This window comes from Grus americana, chromosome 5 (genome assembly GCF_028858705.1).
Source record: "Grus americana isolate bGruAme1 chromosome 5, bGruAme1.mat, whole genome shotgun sequence".
In the NCBI taxonomy this organism is placed as follows: domain Eukaryota; kingdom Metazoa; phylum Chordata; class Aves; order Gruiformes; family Gruidae; genus Grus; species Grus americana.
This window is the reverse complement of record NC_072856.1, coordinates 8,622,501-8,641,514: the sequence shown is the minus strand read 5'-3', so window position 1 is coordinate 8,641,514 and position 19,014 is coordinate 8,622,501. Positions and strand designations below refer to the sequence as shown.

Here is a 19,014-nt window from a genome sequence, read left to right as displayed (position 1 = left end):
TTTATTATTGAATAAGCACCATCATGTACTCGGTGTGATTAAAAAAAGAAATGTAGGCCTTGCACTCAGGTAGCTCACAAGAGGAAAGAAAACCCCCAAGAGATGTCATGAGGGATAGCGCTTGCTTCCACCACCTCTTAAAGGCATAAAAGCATCTTCTTCCCTACTTCTGTTGTGCTCTGTACTTATGGACGGCGTTTCTCCAGCACAGGCAAAAGAAGAACACTTTATTACATTTCTAATATATAATCCTGGAGAAATACTTGTTTAATATGTGTGTCTGCGTGTATTTGTGCGTGTAACGCTTGCAATATATATATGTTTTTAAAGGGATGTGTTACAACCTTGTGGTTTCAGAAAAACTTCATTAATAGCTCACTTTCCAATACTGGCATCGGAAAGGAACTTTTCCAGAAGATGTGTTTGGAACAACGTCACTATTTTGTATTAAAGATGAAACCAGTGGCGTCCTGCCATACGTATCCAATGTGAAGTAGCTGAATGCCCATTTTCAGATGCTCGTAGCTACTGTTACAGAAAATTGAATTCAGCTGCATCCTTGAAACTGCTTTTGAAATTTCTTTACAAACATAGAAAAAGACTTAATCTATCATAATATTCGTCTCATGTTCCAAATACTTATATTTTGAAAACCTCAACACAACAGAAATTATATAACGAATTCTTATTTGACATATTAAAGACACAACGTTTTAAATTTCATTACTGCTTTCTCGACTGTGTGTCACAATTCTGTAAAGATCGGGTTCTCGTGCTGAATCGGGAACGTCTTCACTGGGACGAATCTATTGTTTCCCTGCTGAGTTTGGTGGTTTCAGTTTGCAGCCTGCTGAAAAGTAGGAAGTTCTGCTTAAAAAATCGCAAACAAAAAAACCCGGCACCGCAATCTCTGCGGAAAAGAGCCCTCTCAACACAAGTAAGGATCGCACAGATTTTCCATCCAAGGCACGGAGGGGGCTCTGAAGATGCGAAAGGAAGCTGGCAGCACATTGCAACCGCCTGTCCAAAGAGCCCGCACCCGTTCTTCGACTACCCGAGCTGCACCCCTTGGTTAAAATATTTGTCTTCGGATCAAGAGAAGCAAGGACTGAAGGATGTTTTGTACGCGGGTGCTTGACAGTCACAGAGTGGTTATGGAAAAGTCACAGAAAATCACCACGTAAACACTTCTCCTGCTTCCCAAGTCAAAATTGCTTGTGGTGCAATAAGTGAAGCCTACACTGTATCTGCTACGTACCCACACACTAGCAGGTAGCACGTACCTAGCATTACTTCACTTATCAGTTTGCTGGATAAGCCAAGTCAGTGTCATATGTTGTTGTAACCGATTCGACATTTTGGAAGAAAAGAAAAGAAATTTTGGTCCGTGTTTTTGCCTTATGCTGTGTATCTGTATACTCTAACACTTATTTTACGAAGCACGTTTAGTCACTCAGAAAAAAAAAAAAAGTCCAGATTTGCAGAAGGAGTTCCCTTTATTATCAAAATATTTGTCAGCTTTAATATTAACCTACCGAAGTTTTTGAAACTGAAGTCTTATAAATGCATAGGACACATATACACATATACATATGTGGAATACACGCGCTACTATTAACAATTTTCAGTTACTACATTAACTAGAAATCCACTGTGATTTTCATGATATTTTCTCCCCTGTATGTTAAGTCAATGACCTGTTTAAGTGTGTTGGCAGGAATTTATATGTCTTGTGCCTGTATATTTCACAAAACCCTGTGTTTTGTGTTATTTACATTAAAAAGACGTACTCTGTAGAACTTCACCTTTGTTAAAAATCACTTTATCCTAAGTATTTAAATTATTTCATGCTTTCAAAAGGCACAATTAAGTATCTAATGAGAACTTCCATTCAATGTTACACATAATACAAAAAAGAGAAAAAGTGTTTGAGACATCAATGATAATATTTTAAATATATTGGCACGGGAAAGTAGATGTCTTTTTGCTTTATTAAACTGACAGTTCAGTTCTGAAACTTTATTTTGAAAAGATTTAAAAAGGATTTGTGTCTTTAGAAATAAAAAATATAACAGGCATATCTAAAAAATATAGAAGAGAAAACCTGATTGTTACTACTAATGAAATAGCTGATGACAAAATAGTAGTCTTTTTGATTTTGATCACAAAAAATAAACTGGTAGTGACAGGATATGATGGATAGATTTGACATCCTGGCAAATCACTGTCATTGATTCAATTATTCTAATTCAGAATAAAAGCTGTATACAGTATGTGTTTATGCTACAGTGGAGTTTTTTAAGTGATTGACATTCATCATATTAGTTAGACAGTTTTAAAAGCTATGTCTTTGTTTTACACAGCGTTGTCAAGAAAAAAATAAAGTAGAACCTGGATTGCAGAAAGAAAAAAAAAAGCAAACCACTTAACCAACTCTTGGTTCCAAAGCCATCAAAATACGTTACCATTACTGCATCCCATTAACATGTTCTTTGAAGAGTCACTTTCACTCCAGCCATGTAATACACTATTACAAAGACTAAATTTTGAAACTGTAATGCAATCTTACAGCTGGCTGGCTCGGAAGTTCTGCGGAGAAGATGATATTACCTTTCAAAATGGAAGTCAGCCTCAGAAGAAAGAATGCAAACCACTTTAATTTACAGGTCAGCTTTGCTTTACCGTTCTTTCGTTTGATGCGATATACACACGGATACGTACAAACCAGTTAGAAGTTCACAAATTGTCTATCTGAGGGTACGGAAGCCTGAATGACTTGTATATTCTGCCCTGCTTTAGACCAGCACGCTGCGATACCCTTCCCCGAGCTCAAATGCACTCTTCTGGTTTTCTAGCATTAATGTAGCTGTCGGTTTGAATTTCAATCTTGAATTATGTCTGTTGACATAATTTCATAGTGCTGACTTCAATTGTCTAGGATTACTGTTTTGAACTACATAAGGAAATCAGTTCTTTTCTCTACGGTTAGTAAATTCCATTCAAGTGCATTTTAATACATGTAGTAAACCATAAGGCAAAGTAATTATCTATAATATATTCTGATTCAAAAAACAACCATTCTTAATTACTGGCACATTAGAATAAAAACGATCTTATACATTTTATATTTATTATTACATATTCAATAACCTAATGTAAATATTTCTTGAAATTTAAGAATGGTATTTCAATTACAAAAAATTAATGTTTTTAAAACAATAACTGCGTAGTTTGCTTTTGGAATAACACGTAACGATGAATTGTTTAGTTTCATTCCTTTATTTCAATAAACCGTCCAACTTAACTTATTCTTCATACAAAATATTAAATGTAGGTATATAAAAATTCCAATGGGAAAAATATCCCTTTATTTTTATTGTAAAAAAAAATCTAGAAATGAAAGGGTAAGAGTAATTTTCGTATTTTAAGGAAAGGAACAAAATACTGTATGTTTCCAGTCAAGCAGAACAATGGCAGGACCCAACATAACAGAAGCTTTAACAAAAAGCAAAATCCAAACAAGCCTGAAATTAGTACAAAGAAACCAGAAAAAAAAACAACCCAGAAAAAAAAAAAAACCAGAAAAAAAACCACAGGAGAAAAAAAAAAAAGAGGCACCATATGATAACATGTATTTTTAAAGACTGCTGGGTCAAATCATTAAGAAAAATATTTATATAAGTCATTAACACTCATAATTAGAGTGTCATATAAATCTGAGTGAAACTGCTAAGTAGAAATCACTAGAAGTCCAGGTGCTTCTTGCCGATGGCCATAGCACCACATCCTGAGCTCAGCAGTTTGGCGGATTCTGCCAGATCCTGTTTGCTCGCGCGGCTCACTGTGTCTGACAAGTCTGGAGGCAAATGCAGTCGCTGTGGCAGGAGATTTTCAGGAGGGAGAGGGAGAGAGACGGGGAGAGAGAGGGAAGAAAGCGAGAGAGGAAAAACCAGGGAGGAAAAAAAAATAAGTAACTGCAGTAGAATTTATTTTCCATAACATATTGCAACATGCAGTCTTTTTCCTGACCGATGGATGTTTACTCACACAAATAAAACACTTCCCAGACACTCTTTTAGGCTGACCTGGAAACAGTTTTGTATGTTTTCAATATATTGGATTCTGTAAATTGGAATAGATTTTTTTCCTCATGCAAATTTTCTAAACAAAATCCAAATTTGCTCAAGGTATTTAATTATATCTATTGGCATTTTTCCTTTACAAACAAGTGTTTTGCCCGTATGTCAACCCCCCCATCAAACCCTTTGATTTCTGTGGCATGACGATATAAGCATAATTTTATTGCAGACACGCGTACTTTATGGCAGAGTCTGAAAATAAATGACGTGATGGTCAAAACATGGAGAGGGCTCACCCTGGTTGCAGCATCATTCTGCTAAAGTGCTTCTTCTTCATATTCTACCATCATTTTGTAATAAAAACAAGCAGTGATAGCAGTTGCATTTGTATAAGGCAATCATATATGCTAATCAAACCTTGCCGTCCCTCGTGAGCTGTAGGAACATTACATCCATTTTACAGACGAGGAAACTGAGACACAGGCTCCACGTTTGTCCACAAGCGCACAGTCCTTGCATAATAAACCTTATTTTTCAACTATGACAAAAATATTTCGACTCTCCCTCTGAGGATTCTTTTACATGGGAGATATAGAAAAGACATGCAATTACCATTTAGCTTTTGTAAAGTAAGGTGAAAATTAATGGGAAACTGAGGCTTTACTTGGTTAATTACTGGCTTGCTTTTGGACACAGTGAGGTACTGAACGCCGGTCAGAAGAGACAGTTGAGCGTCTTACAGTGCAATAATTTATGAAACTGGTATCATGGAAGGAGCATATTTCTTGAAAGATTTAGTAGGCAAAGGCTAAACTGTGCGGCTCTTCTTTTCAAATGCATACGCTTCTGCAGGGAACAGGATGACAGTAATGGCTGCAAAGCCATCTTAGGAGGCCGCATGGACTGTCCTTATTCTCTGATTTTGCTATGTTTTTGTTTTTATCGCAACACACAAGCACAGCTGCCCTTTATTCAATACTTTTGCAACTTTCGTAGGATCCTTTCTTCATGCAGATAAGAATTCAATAAAAAAGCCTAAGAAATATCTATATGTACAGTGGGCTGACTGTTCAGTTCATCGCTGGCTTTGAGCTGGTGTAGTCAGGCATAACTTGAGAGGTGCTCCAAAGTGCTTCCCCACCGCCGGCCACTCCTGCTTGTGGCAGCGCAGGGAGAAGAACGAGGGCTGGGTTGCTGTCTTCTCTGAGGGAAGGACAACGCAGAAAGTAACGCATGTGGAGTAGGAAAGCCTGCGCCCAGGGTGAGACGACCCACCTCGGTGCTGAAATAGGAGAAATGCGTGTGTTTCTCTGTAGCACGTTGCCTATGAAGCACAGTTTATGTATCAAACCCTACGCCCTGTATACACCGTTTAGTAACTGCGGGGCTCTTACACCTCACCGTATTGAAATCAGAGCTGTGGTACGGTATCCTCCACTTACTTCCAGTTCTTCCCTTATTGCTAAGAAGGTTAAGCACGGCTGTGGATGTGAACTGTGGTCCACGACGCCTCATTTCTACATCAACACAACAGGAACCAGGGCGTGTGCCTATCTTGTTTGTCTGCTGAGGAAAAATGTTTGCTAGGAAAAAGCCAACATACGACTTGGATCGTAGAGGGGGGCTGTAACCACTGGAAAACGAAGGATGAGGAAAAGTCGGGAAGTGCAGGGGAGCACTCGGCGGATCTTTCAGTAACCTTTTCTTCCCAAAAGAGCGTGCAGTGCTCTGCTAGCAGGGTACAGGGTATCTGCTATGTGGGAGGCGGAGAGACAAGTGAAATAATCCCACCTTCTCCCACTCGCTGTTAGCATCTCTCTGCGCTCACCGGGGAGTGGGAGAGGCAGCTTCCTCCAGGGGAAATGTAGTACGGCTGTCGTCCTCCTGCAATTACCGACCCTTGCACCCAGTCTGCCAAATGGATTCCGAGCAAGGTGATGAAGAGCAAACAGAACCGAGACTCAGCAAACTCATCTTACGCAGGGACTAATGCCACAGATGCGGAACAACGGTAAACCCTGCCACACCGGCCTGGACTTAAAGTGTGGTCAAAAGAAAACCAAAATCTTTGATATTTACACAGCCTCTTAGTCAACGCTGTGTTCGTTCGCTAATATGTATTATGAACAGAAAATAGATAGAAGAATATTTCTAAATTTGCAAAGATTCAGATAGGAAAAGTAAAAATTAAAGATCCTCAGATTGGATGGTGGGACTGAATTAGGCTTTTACAGATGTATTTGTTACGATACGTGCATATACTCTTCTTCCCCCCATCGGATTCAGTGAAGAGGATGCACACTGCTCATTTAGTGACTGGCTATTCAGTATTTTGTTTTCTTGTCACTGTTTACTCTGAACTTTTCTGACGTATTTATTGTACACTATTCAAACCTTATTCTGAAGACAGAATGGCTTTTCAATAGCACATGTCAGTATATAGCACTTGAACGCTTCACAGATACCAACTGTGTTATTTTCCTAATATTCTCGTGAGATAAGGCAGCAAAGTTACCTCCATTTTAGGGAGAGGGAATTGAGGCACACAAAACACACAGCAAAAGGTATCTACTAATTTCAGAGACACAATCTGAGGCATTTAGGACTTGCTTTTCCAGAATGTTTAGCATTGGACAGCATTTCACGTGATCAAATGCTAACTTCATTTGCAGCTGCGAGTGCTTAGTGTTTCTTCAAGAACCCCAAGTCAGGCACTTGGAAAGTGAGAGACACAAAATTAAGAGTACAGAAATAAAAATGCTGGGCTGCAGCGACATGATCACACAGAAGCTCAGTGGTCTAGGCAGAGACACTTCATACTTTCCACAATATCCTTCAATCATCTTAATTATGAGACCATCCCCCCTACAATCCTTGCCCTTTCTACAATCCCAATTTTCAAACGTTACAACAAATTGCTGGTTCTCCAGGAAGCATATTTTGGTGCATATGCCATATTCAGCCTCAGATCAGACGTATTCTGAACAATAAACAACATGAGGGTCCTCTGAAAACAACTGAATATTATCCTGCCATTAAGATGTGAATCATAGCACACACACACGCTACCTCTGAATAAAGCCTGAATAGGCATTTCAAAATATCATTCCTTATATTTTCTGTGTGCAGCTTAAAAATATAAACGGGGCTGCAAATATTAATTCTATTAAATATTTTAGCACCATTAAAAAAAAATAATCCTACCCTTTAAACCACAAACAAACTGGAAATTCATCGCACAGCGTTATACAGACATCCCCAGGTTAAACAACAGGCCTTTATTTTTGGCAGCAATAGGGACATTGCGGTCACTTGAACTAAGGCAGTAGGTGATAGCATGAATAGGCTGTGATCCTTTTTGAACACCAGCATTACAGAACGATCAGACATTTTCACAGATATTTGCTGACCACAGAGAAACAGTCACATTTAAAGTCCCAGTTTAGGACAAAATGTTTTCTGGTGGACAGACTTCTCTGCTGTTTCTGACGCTGTGACCTCCATCCCTTTCAATCTCTCTTTCTCTTATCAGTCTGATAAGAATCAGGCTGATTTTGCTCAACACAGCAATCCCAGTCCTCACTGCCCGGGCCTCCCATCCTCCAACTGGTCTTCAGGAGAAAAACACCCCTTCACCAGTTATCTCCTCTGCCCCAGCCAGCCCCAGCTTTCTGTTTCCTGCTCCTCATTCCTGCTCCTGCCGGTCCTGGGTTTCTCTTGCCCTTTTCCGCCCATATTCCATCCCCTGCTCCCGTTCCTAATGCCTAGGTCCAAACTCAGCGCCAGGCCACCCATCCTTGTCTCAGCTCCTTGTCTTCCTCATCCTCTATTTTGTCCTCCTCCTCTTCCCACCTGTTATTCTTGATCTGCCCTTTCTTCTCCTGCTGGGACTGCTTTCCGTCCCCCCTTCCCGCCCCGGCATTCCCTGCCCAGAGTGCGGGCACAGGCAGCGGCTCACCTCCTGGTCCGAAAAGCAGGTACATCCCTGGAGAAGGGTCAAGCTGAATACGAGTGTGCCTGGGCCAAACTTTTTTTTGGATTTTCACAGGACAAAACCACATCCCTGGCATAAATGCTACACATAAAGTTGCATATTTTCACTTGTTCTTTTAAATAATTGAAGATTTGCACTAAAATATTCCAGCGTCTGGATAAACACAGAACTTCCTGTAGCCTACAGCAAGCTGGCAGGGCAACAATATTTTAAGGCAAAATGGTCATAGTCTGGGAAAAGTAAATATGCAGGTGAAAGGAGGATCCTATAATGGCCCTCCTTGTGATAACTTCTTAAAGCCTGGTTCAAAGAAAGGTAAAGTTTGTCAGTGTAAAAACTAGGGAATGCTGGAGTAACCTTCCTTTGTGCACAGTTACTTGTGTATCTGCTTTATTATAGTGTTTAATTACATGATCACACGCTATTTTCACGCATGCGGGCTGTCAGAAAGGTTTAACCTTAGGATCTTCAGAATCAGACTCCAAGCTTCACTCACTCGATTAAGAAATAACCGGCTAGGGAAGAAGGCTATTACTTACTGTACCAGGCATAGGGAGGGAAGGGGCACGATGTGAGCCCTGGTGCTTCCTGCCTGCTCTGTTTCGGGCAGGTCCCGAAGGCTTTGCGGTTATAGGAACAATTACACTGAACCCAGCTAAGCACACAGCTTTAGGGCATGCATTACGAAAGGAAAACAGTTCAGACAAAACCTATTACATACTTTGCCTCTGCTCCTCCCTCTGCCTGGAGAAAACTTCTAATTACTTTATTTGTTCTCGATGGGAAAAAAAATAGAAGTGGAAGATAAGAATATGTAACACGACAGGCCAGAAGGGACACTGAGCAATCAGTTGGTCCAGTCCCAGCACCGAGGACCACATACAGCACTGATGGTTTTCTGACGCTGGTCTGCCTCGCAAGACTGGGATGTGAAGATCCAAGTCACGGCTCTTCTAGGAACTTTCAGTGGGCTGGTACCTTTGGTTGGGGTGTAATTTATTTTTTTAAACCAACAAAATCCCTAGTAGACAAAAATACTTTTGACAGTGTAGCTTATGGTATCAAGGGGATTGTTTTACTGTTGATTTATTATAAAAAACACTTTCCAATGTAAGACATTTTTCTTTTCAGTATTAAGAGGATTGACCCACAGTTTTCCTAACAACCTCTCCTGATGATTATATCTCAGTTACAAAATGCATAGAAACGGTATGCAGGCTTTAACTGACTATTAAAAGGGGTTGAAAATAAAGTAAAAATAATATGACTGAATCTAAGTAACCAATGGCAGGTTACACAAAGAGCTAGCTACTGGAGATAATGTTAAAGAACTGCGCAACTATACACATAAGCTACACATACTCTTTTGAGGAATCTACTGGCACTGGATTGTGGAGGCAACTAGTGAAATCCAGTATTACACAGTATAAACAACAATCAGTTCACAAAATTACTTTTCAGATTTGAGGAAATGTGTGTCTCTACAGATTGTTTTTAGACAGGCCAAAATAGAAATAATTGAGGTGGAAGACACTCAAGATACAGCAAAATTTCATAAAATTAATCGAGGGCTACTAAAATCAGATATTCTGTAAAATGCTTTAAGCAATAAAAAGTATAAAAATGTTTAGCAACAATATGATAAAGAGATATACATATAATGGCAAAAATCTAAACCCAAAGTAATTCTTCATATTATTCCAAAATCATTATTATATTTTGGTAGCTATTCTAATACTGTAGCAAACAAATACATAATAACATGAGTGATGCAAAATCATTGAATCTCATATAAAAAGAGGTGGTAGTTTGTTCTTAATTCGATATATATCAAAGTAATTCCAGTGAAGTTAACCTTGTAACTCTGCTAACAGTTACATGCAGCTTTAACAACCGAGCCCAAACTTCTCAAAATTAAACTTTAAAAAAAAAACTTTGCAATTTCTTTTATTTGTATCTTTGACCAAAAAAAGAGAAATGCTTATTAGTCTACTATGGCTGCAGTCCTGCCTTGGGGCAGGGAGATGGGTTAATGACCTCTCTAGATCCCTTCTAGTTCCATTTGCTACAACTCCATGAAGACTGAAGTCACCAAAGCCGAAGGGATTTGGTTTAGGGGGAAGAGGGGGGTGGGGAGAAGAATTTTAGGAATGCTGGGAAAATGAAAGATGCAGACTCCTACTTGGGGAGCTTTATATCCTACTTATTTCTCTTTGAAGCAGAACGCTCGCCATTCCATAAAGCCCACACAAGAGAGAACAGGAACAGTCCGTGGTACAGAGACCGAGTTCCTGTTACTGTTTCCCCTTCTGCTCATGATGCCCATAATGCACCCCTTGCATTATGTTTTCCCTTTCATGTCTTTTTATTATGACCTAATTTATAATTACTAGTAATTATTTCTATTATCATAGTACCTAGGAAAAGACTTCAGCATTTTTGTAGGTATCATGACAACGGTGGGCTTTAAGGAGAAATCTGCAGATTAGTAATGCAGCTTTAGAAAACCTCCTCTTAGAGTGAAGAACCCCGTTACCTGCTTGAAAATTAGCGAACTGTCAAGTGATCATCATCATTACCTGCCTGGAAATAGAGTTCTTGGTAATGAAAAAGATCTCAGAGGCAGGCTGAGGAACAGGTCATGGAGGCCTTTGGAAAAGCAAACAAGCAACTTACATCTTAAGAAAAGAGGGAGCCAGTGGAGGGATGCCAAATTACTCCGCAGCCACCGAGCTCGCTCTCTCTGCAGTGAAGAAGACTGTCCCAAACGGGAGGCTTTAGCTGCCGGTGCTCGCGGCCAGCTGTGATACAGTGCAGCCGTGCACCCCCAAACTGGGCTGCCGGGTGAGAAAGAGCTGTGCAGGAAGGAGCTGGCAAAGCCCTGCCAGGCGCTCCCCGCTTTGCTGGGGAGCTGCGCTCTGCTCGGGCCCTGGCCATTTTCCTGTGCTACCACGGTTCCACGGAGCTTGCTGATCCGGGTACGATCCTGACCTGCTGCTCGGACTTCTCAGCTTGACGGCGGACTTGCCTCGTAAGTATGGATCTGTCTGGCAGTCACCAGGACTGGTGCGTGACCCTGGTTACCTTCGCTGGACCTGCTCTGCTCTTCTTATTTGGGCAGCGGGGGAAGGATTTAATAGCGGTGGCTGAGCGCACCAGGGATTGCCATGGCATTGCCTTCAACGCAATGGCAACACGTGGCCCTGATTTTCTGTGGTGCCCTGAGCCAAAGCTTCAAGGCCATTGCAATGTGTCTGTTTGTGTGGTGACAGAGGTCCCGAACGAACAGGTTCACCTGACGTCCCCACAGGTCGCATCTTGCATTTCTAACTGAGGCGGCTGACAAATAGTTACCAATTCCTTAAGAGCCACACATTTCAAGAGCATCTCAGCCTTGCCAGTCAATGACTTCACTGCTTGCTTAAAGGGTCATCATCAAGCACAGTAACTAACTGGTCTTCCTGGCAAAAACAAATTACTGCCTTTGGGCTTAATATAAACACAAAGATGTGCAGGTATGAGTTCGATTTCTTCTACAGAGAACAGTTTGTTTAAATATTTGACATGGAGGTGACTATAAGTTTTGGCCTCTCCTCTTGCCAAGCTTGCCAATTGAGAGACACTAGATATGTGTATTGCGATTAAATGAATTTTCTTTTATATGATATGCAGTCTACCGGAGTGACATATCACTTATGTTGACATAACTTTGTAACAACTCACATACAAATCGGACAATATCGCTGTGAAAAGATAAAAAATTCTTATTAATGCCCCCAAACCTAAAAATACTTCTGAGTTAATGTAAGTTTGCTTCTCAGTGACAAAACAGTAAGCCCTTTACCACAGAAGATATTATAAGCTCTCACAGCAAGGACTAGAAAAGTCATTCCAACTGGCCTAGACCCTGTGTCAGGCAGAAATCAGATGACAGTCCTGAAATTTGGTTCACAAATAGTGATAGTGTCTCACAATCTATAATATGTACCTTGTGGAGAGAATGGTGCCAAACTATCCTCCCATAATATCCTCCCATGCATTTAGGTCTTAGGCAAACTATTTTAAAACTCATTTACTGTGAATCTCTTACATTCCTGTTCACTTTACAATTTTCTCAGTGTTTTAACAAATCCAGGAGACAAACCAGTTGGTAACTATTTTACTGTATGATGGACTTGAACTCAGTTTCTTCTTGTTCTGCTATATTCACAGATGCTGCATTACCATTTTTAAATCACAGCAATGGATACATTTTCTAAACTGATTATAAAGACAAAAGACTTGACTTTTAAAAAGACAATTCTAGAATTTTCTCCTTTTCAGGTAACTGTGATTGACTTATAACTAATCACAACTATATCAACCAATGTTAAAATAAGCACATCTACCATATGTATTTCCTATTTCTTTTTTTCTTAAGTTGAATCATAATCTCAGCCGTCAAAATTAATTATTGTTAACATCAGGTGTTGAGAGAAGGCTTCCACTAAGAATAGCTGATAAATATACTTCTACCTACATATCCCTGTCTGTCTGTTAAAGAACACATTGCTAATATGAAAATCGTTTCTTATATATAGCTAATAATACTTAAAATTCTTGAACACAATTCTAAAATTTTTATTTTCCATCACTTACAGAATGCAAAATAAAACTAGGGTAATTCTCCCTTTTACCTCATTTGCAGGACAGTGGTGTTTTGTTGTGGGTTTCCAACACTACAAAGAGATTATTTAAACAGTGACTTTAAAGGCACCTGGCAAAATGAAGAACCATCAATAAACCCACTTCCTTTTGTGACAGATTTTGTAAAAGCCGTTTTATGTTTCAGAACGCCGAATCTGAATATATGCCTCTTCAGTGCAGCTTCCCAGTGTATCTGCTTCACAGAAGTGATCTGGTAATATCCAGGAGAATTCAATTCAAACTATGCTGATTCGTTTGGATATGCCACACGGTGCTGCTTCTGTTCTCTGACCAGACAACTGCGCAAAGCACTTAAAATCTGAATTCCTGAGTCTGACTTTAAAACTCGGTTTATTTAAACACTGGCTGTTGCAAAGTGAAAATCTTTAAGAGATATCTGTACCGATAAAAATCAGTTGGGTACGTGTTTGTGTAAAATGAATCCCTAGGGATTTCAGATGGCTGAAGAAGTTCCAGTAACATGTGAGTGGAGACGGGTGGGTTTTTATATGTGCAGCATTAATCGCTACTTTTCAGTGACAGGAAAGGAAAGTACAGACAATTATCTGAACAAACTCTTTCACTCCAAAGAAAAACTCCAAGATGTGTTAAAGACAACTTGCTATATATGAAGGGACACGAGGGAAAGATAAAAATTTCAGGAGGATTTACCTTCTCTGACGCTTGAAAGTGCCAAGTGTTTGGCACCACGGAGTGCTCTAAATCACACGTACAAGTAACAAACCCGCTCTACATTCTAACTGTAGTCTCTGCATAATAAAGAAGGTCCCCATGTTATAAAGGGGGCTGGATTAATCAGTGATGGTTATAGGCTATCCAAGGACTACAGCTGTTCAACTCCTTGTCTGATCCAAAATTCAGAGAAATACACGGTAATCTTACAATCAGAACTGTACTAAATACTTACATCACATACTATACTAATACTTACTGATCCAGCTCTTATCAAGCATGTATTGAAAGACTGTCTCTGTCCTGAAGAGTTTACAGTCTGAATACACAAAGTGGGTAAAAAGGAAGAAGTGAAATACAAAATATCCAGGCAGAAGGAAAAACGTCATGATATATAAATCCCGTGCTTATGCCAAATCTTTTTTTCCTCCTTCTAACTGAAAAAAATATTGCATAGAAAGGCGAGTGAAAGAGAACAGGCTTAGGGGAAGAAGTGAATTGACAAAGGGCTGAAGAGAAAATGGAATGAAGAAAGGGAAAGATGGAGGGCAGGAGGAGATATATAGGTGTGTTGTCGTTGAGATTGGAATACATTCTCTAAATGCTGAAGGGAAATACTCTTCTAAATTCAAACAGCAGTTCACAAGCCTGATGGTATCATTTATGTCCAAAGCAACCAGACTAACATTTCTCCTGTGGATCTGTTCTTTTTGCTGAATTTCTCCTCCCTGAGCTTACGTAAGAGGAGTGTGGGACCCGTGATGCAAGTCTGAGTAATTCTAGGGCTCCCAGAGTAGTCCGGATGGATGCTAATGTTAATGTCACATTCTCTTCCCTGATGGATTCATTGAACCTAATTGCAGCTGTCTACAAGCCAGCCGTTCAGTCTAACCCATATTATATACTTAGGATGAGTGGAATCATCCTTGCAAGTGCTTGCCCATCTCTGCTGATTATTCAGGAAACCTGGATGGCTAGCTTAAACTAAATTCTTAACTTGGGGTGTAAAAGGTCAAGGAGAGGAATTCGGTCCTACAGCTATCTGAAGCTTCTCATTGAGTCAGTGCCTCCGCTATATCTCCTCTTTCTTTGAATGACATTGCAACATGTCAATGAATGACATATTGCAACACAAAGTACGGATTTCGTTATCAAACCACAGATGGCTCACTGGAAATGTTCCAGAGTTGCTGGCGATGCCTGCGCTGCTCTGCAACTTGGGTCTCTCTTCTGGGAAGCCTGAGAAGTGTTCAAGACACTACGTGTACAAACAAAAGCTACACAAGTGAGGAGGAGGGAGAAACAGCGTTCAGAGACAGAAGCATCTGTTCTAGGAGGTCCAACATATTGTAATGTTACTGTCACCCTCTAAAATGTCAGCTAAGTTGGAAAACTCACCAAACACTTGAGTTCGCATCCAAAGCTATCTGTTAAAGTTCACTGTCATCTATCAAGCTTCTGTCTCAGTTTAAATATTTTGTCACATTTCAGAAAACTCATTAATACACCCATTAAAACCCCATCATCTTATCTGAGGGTGTGCGATACCACAAATAACTGATAAAATGTATTCTGCCTCCTGATAAAATTGTCCAGATCGATTTCAACACTCCACAGAAGGGTTACGCTCCAGGACAGGTAACTCGCACTGGCAAATCTCTGTTACAAGTGCATTTCGATGCCCGGTTTGCCAACTCAAAGAGAGACAACAGAAATGCAAACAGACTTCTGAATTGAACAGTTCTGCCAGCTATTGCTAAAATACACATTGCCTACAAGCTCCCGTTGATTTCAAGTATCTACTCTCTATAGGTCCTACAAAATCTAGAGTTTAATGAAGTGCTTTCCTAAGTAGAACAGGAGAAAACGGGAGCTGCTCTGAGACTCTGGACCAGCCCAGCTGTAGGCTGCCCCTTTGCTGCCTCAGCATTTTTTTCTAGATTTGGTATACATTGACAATGCTGATTTCCTCCTATACATCAGTTGCAGAAGTTGTGTGTCCACACACAAAGACCGTATGTAACTATACATGCAAATGCACACATTACTTACGACTGCACATGAGTTACTGATAGCGGCCAACGTGTCTGCGTACAGAATCTCTCCAAGGCATGCGTTACTGCTCTAGAAAGCACTGAGACAGCGTGAGCTGTATTGTTTTACAGTCCACTACGCAGTGCAAACCATCCGTACAATATATCCCTGAATGCCTCTGTTTCGAGAGACCAGTGTCACAGGTTTGGCAAGTTGCTGGTTATGAAGAAGGAGCGCGTAGGGGGGCAAAATGTGAATGCTAGCTGGGGGGGTATTGTGGTTTTAGATTGGGAGTAGCCCTGTGCTCAATACTCCATTTACTTTTTTAGGTCAGCTAGAATTAGAAAATTTCCATTGCTAGGCAGCCCAGCACATCTGTGAAGCATTTCTGGGCGTTGAGACCTGAAGCACGCGCTGCCCAAAGGGAAGATTCATTACCCCGTGTTACGGGGCCCGCCAGTACCTCCCCCAGCCGGCACAACGGCTTCGGCAACAGGAAAGTGCCTTAGCTTCGTGCAGAAACAGATTACATGACCAGAACACGACAATTAGCACATTTGTAAAGCTTCAGGGACAGGAACAATTTAATAGCTTTTTGAAGCAGACTAATTTTCTGGAGCTTTTTATCTTTTTATTTTATTATTTTGCTTTTCATGCATGGACAAGTTCTTTGCTACAGGTATTTTCTGAGTCTGCCTCGCAGGATTATGATGTGTAGAGAAACACATATTATTCAATCACTTTAAAACAGTGCTAGAGAAATGAAAAAGTGCTATGTAAGTGCAAACTATTATTACTAATCTGTGTTTTAAAAGCAAATATCATTTACATAGAGGAATGTATTGCTGGTTTACAAAATTCCGCACATTTACAAACCAAGGCTGCTAAACAGACGACCAGTTTGTTTATGTTTGCAGCTTTTCACAAGCTAGAAACTTCAGCTCTGCCACGGCAAATGCCACTGTCAGATGCTCCACGCTAAGGCAAAAAACAAGCCCAGAAAAGAAAAAAAAAATAAATTTCTGCTGTCATTGTCTTCTCATCCCCAAAACTGGCACTGATACAGGAAGTATGTTCAGTTCCCGTAACTCCCAGGTAGGGATGTAGACGTTATATAATTCATATTTTAATATATCTTATTTTCAGTACTAATCCCCCATGACTCATGAGGGCTACAGGTTAAAACTCCAGCTAACAAAGCCTTTTGTAGTATTACTACCAAATAATCTTAGACTTCAGAAATCACTGAAGTGTCATTTAATATCTGTAATATTGGATCAACCTGTTTTGGTATGAAAACATCCTGTGGCATATTTTTACTCAGCAATTTATATTGCTTATGCAAAAAAAAAAAAAAATCACATTGGTGATCAAGCGGTCATGTTGCCTACTCTTTGGCAAAGCAATGCTTTAAAGGAAGTTTAAGCACAGAATAAGAAGTTGCTGGGAAAAGGTTAAAAGGCAGGTCACACTAATTCCTTTTTAAATTACTCTAAGACAGTAGGACTCAGTGTAAACTAAAACAAATATATTAAATATGAATGACAGAAACTGGTATCACATTAAATGCAAGACTTTTGTGACTAATTGAGATGGAAATAAACATTACTATTTATCTGGAAGCCGGGGGGGAGGGCTGAACATTTGAGCAGATTCCTACATCAAAAATGTGTTTTGTATAGAAACTATATGTCAAATTACAGTTATTTGCTTTCAGCTGTTTCTAGCAGTTATTTAGTTTTGTACTTTTCATGTGTCAGTATTTTTTTCATTTCACTTCTTTATTCCCCACTACAAGTAAGTCTCTTTAGAGCAATAAGATCTTTAAAATCCCTTTAGTGTTTAGAAATGTCAACAATTCAGTAGACTATACTTGATGAATAGGCCAGATAGAAAAACCTGCCTCAAGTTTTTATCTCAAGAGAAGTAAGGTGCTTTGAAGAGCACTTGATTTGAGATTTAGAAGCCTGCTGCTATTCAGCCAGACACTCTTGAGAGCTGTTAAGTCCTGACCCATAGCATGAAAACAGGTTGGAGGGAGGGAAGAAATACCGGTAAGAAATATGTTTTGTACTTCCCATATAATTATTTCTTCTAAATACCATTTAAAGATTTCTTCCTATAAATAACTAAAAACCTAAGAGACCAGGCAACCTTATCAGGCAATCTTATTTGAATATTTTGAATATAGCTGGAACTTGCCAGGGGGAACAGCTACAGCACTGGAAAAAGATGAGGCTCTAAAGGAAAAAAAAAATCTAAATGGTTCTTTCCATTTGAATAGATGGCACTGACATAGTAAAGCTTCATATTTTTGACAAGAGGCATAGAAAGGAAAGAGGTTTTCACTTCAAAATATGCAGTGGAAGAATATGACATGGTTTGGTTTGCTATAATTATAAAAAGATTTTTTTTCATCCTTTGCTATTGCTTCCACAGTCTACAACCAGTCTCAATACCAGACTACGAGTTTATTCAACATCATAAAACAATCACTTTAAGATATCTACACACCGATAATATCAGATGAAAAGTAAGCCAAAATGTAACTCAATCCTTTTATAGGAATATCTGTTCTTAACAGTTTATTGTGCTTGCAGACATGCTCTCTCACTCGACAGTACTTTCACTTGATAACTGGTTCCTTGAATAAGAATTTAGTTAATAACCTAACAGCAACTGAGCACATTATTTGGGCAAATGTCTCATCAGTATCTTCTGCCCTACTTTCTGCATCTCTGAGTTTCACAGAGATATAAAAGAAAAGGCAAAACTAGGTCATTCCTGCGCTGAACAAAAGAATTTTTGTAGTAGTATAAATTACTGACCTTTCTAATAAGCCTGTCTTTCCCAGCAAACCAGGTAATCCAATCCAACTCAGCTAATTAATGGTATCCTCCAATAACTAACAATAACTGCAGTACACAATCCAGTGAATTCAGGAGAAGCGTTTCCACAGCTTTTCTAAAGCCGTTACACTTAAGAAACGCTCTTGTCTCCTAAAACGGAATAAATTTTGGGGATTGTGTTCGATTATTAGTTAGCATAGAGTCATTACTATTGCAGCAGCTATTTTGTACTGATTGACAAACGTCTTCATACCTGAGACTAGCTGATATCCTGTCCGGTCCTTTTTATCTGAGAACATTCACCCATTAAATCAGCATCTTTATAAGCTCACAGAATGTCACAGATTTAGCAATCTTCATAACAGAACGGCAAGGATGATAAGACTTTTGAAAATTAAATACATGATGGACATACAAACACAGGAAACAACTTACTGAACAATGCCGCTGGTGGTTCTCATGGCCACAAGAATAACAAGACATGAAGTAGGAAATAGGCTCTGTGATCGTGTTTCTGTATTATAGATCCAGGATACTGCACCACTCTGAACAATCAGACTAGCTTACCAATTGCAGGAAATCACCATTTTTAATTCAGGAAGATTCATTACTCTGAAGTTATCAACAGGTAAGTTTTGAAACATAAAAATCAATCAGTATTTTCTAACAAAAGTACCCT

General features: G+C 39.6%; 1 protein-coding gene across 2 annotated transcripts in view; it reads right to left on the bottom strand.

Moving 5' to 3' along the window:
• Positions 1-19,014, bottom strand: part of ELP4 (elongator acetyltransferase complex subunit 4) — a 169,242-nt gene that overhangs the window by 11,846 nt on the left and 138,382 nt on the right. The window contains exon 10 of one of the 2 annotated variants that reach the window (XM_054828923.1): positions 1,497-3,875. The exons of the other annotated variant lie outside the window; for it this stretch is intronic. Coding sequence (XP_054684898.1) covers positions 3,744-3,875 — 132 coding nt within the window. The 3' untranslated portion in view covers positions 1,497-3,743. Of the gene's footprint in view, positions 1-1,496; positions 3,876-19,014 lie in introns of those variants that run through there. 2 annotated transcript variants of the gene reach the window in all.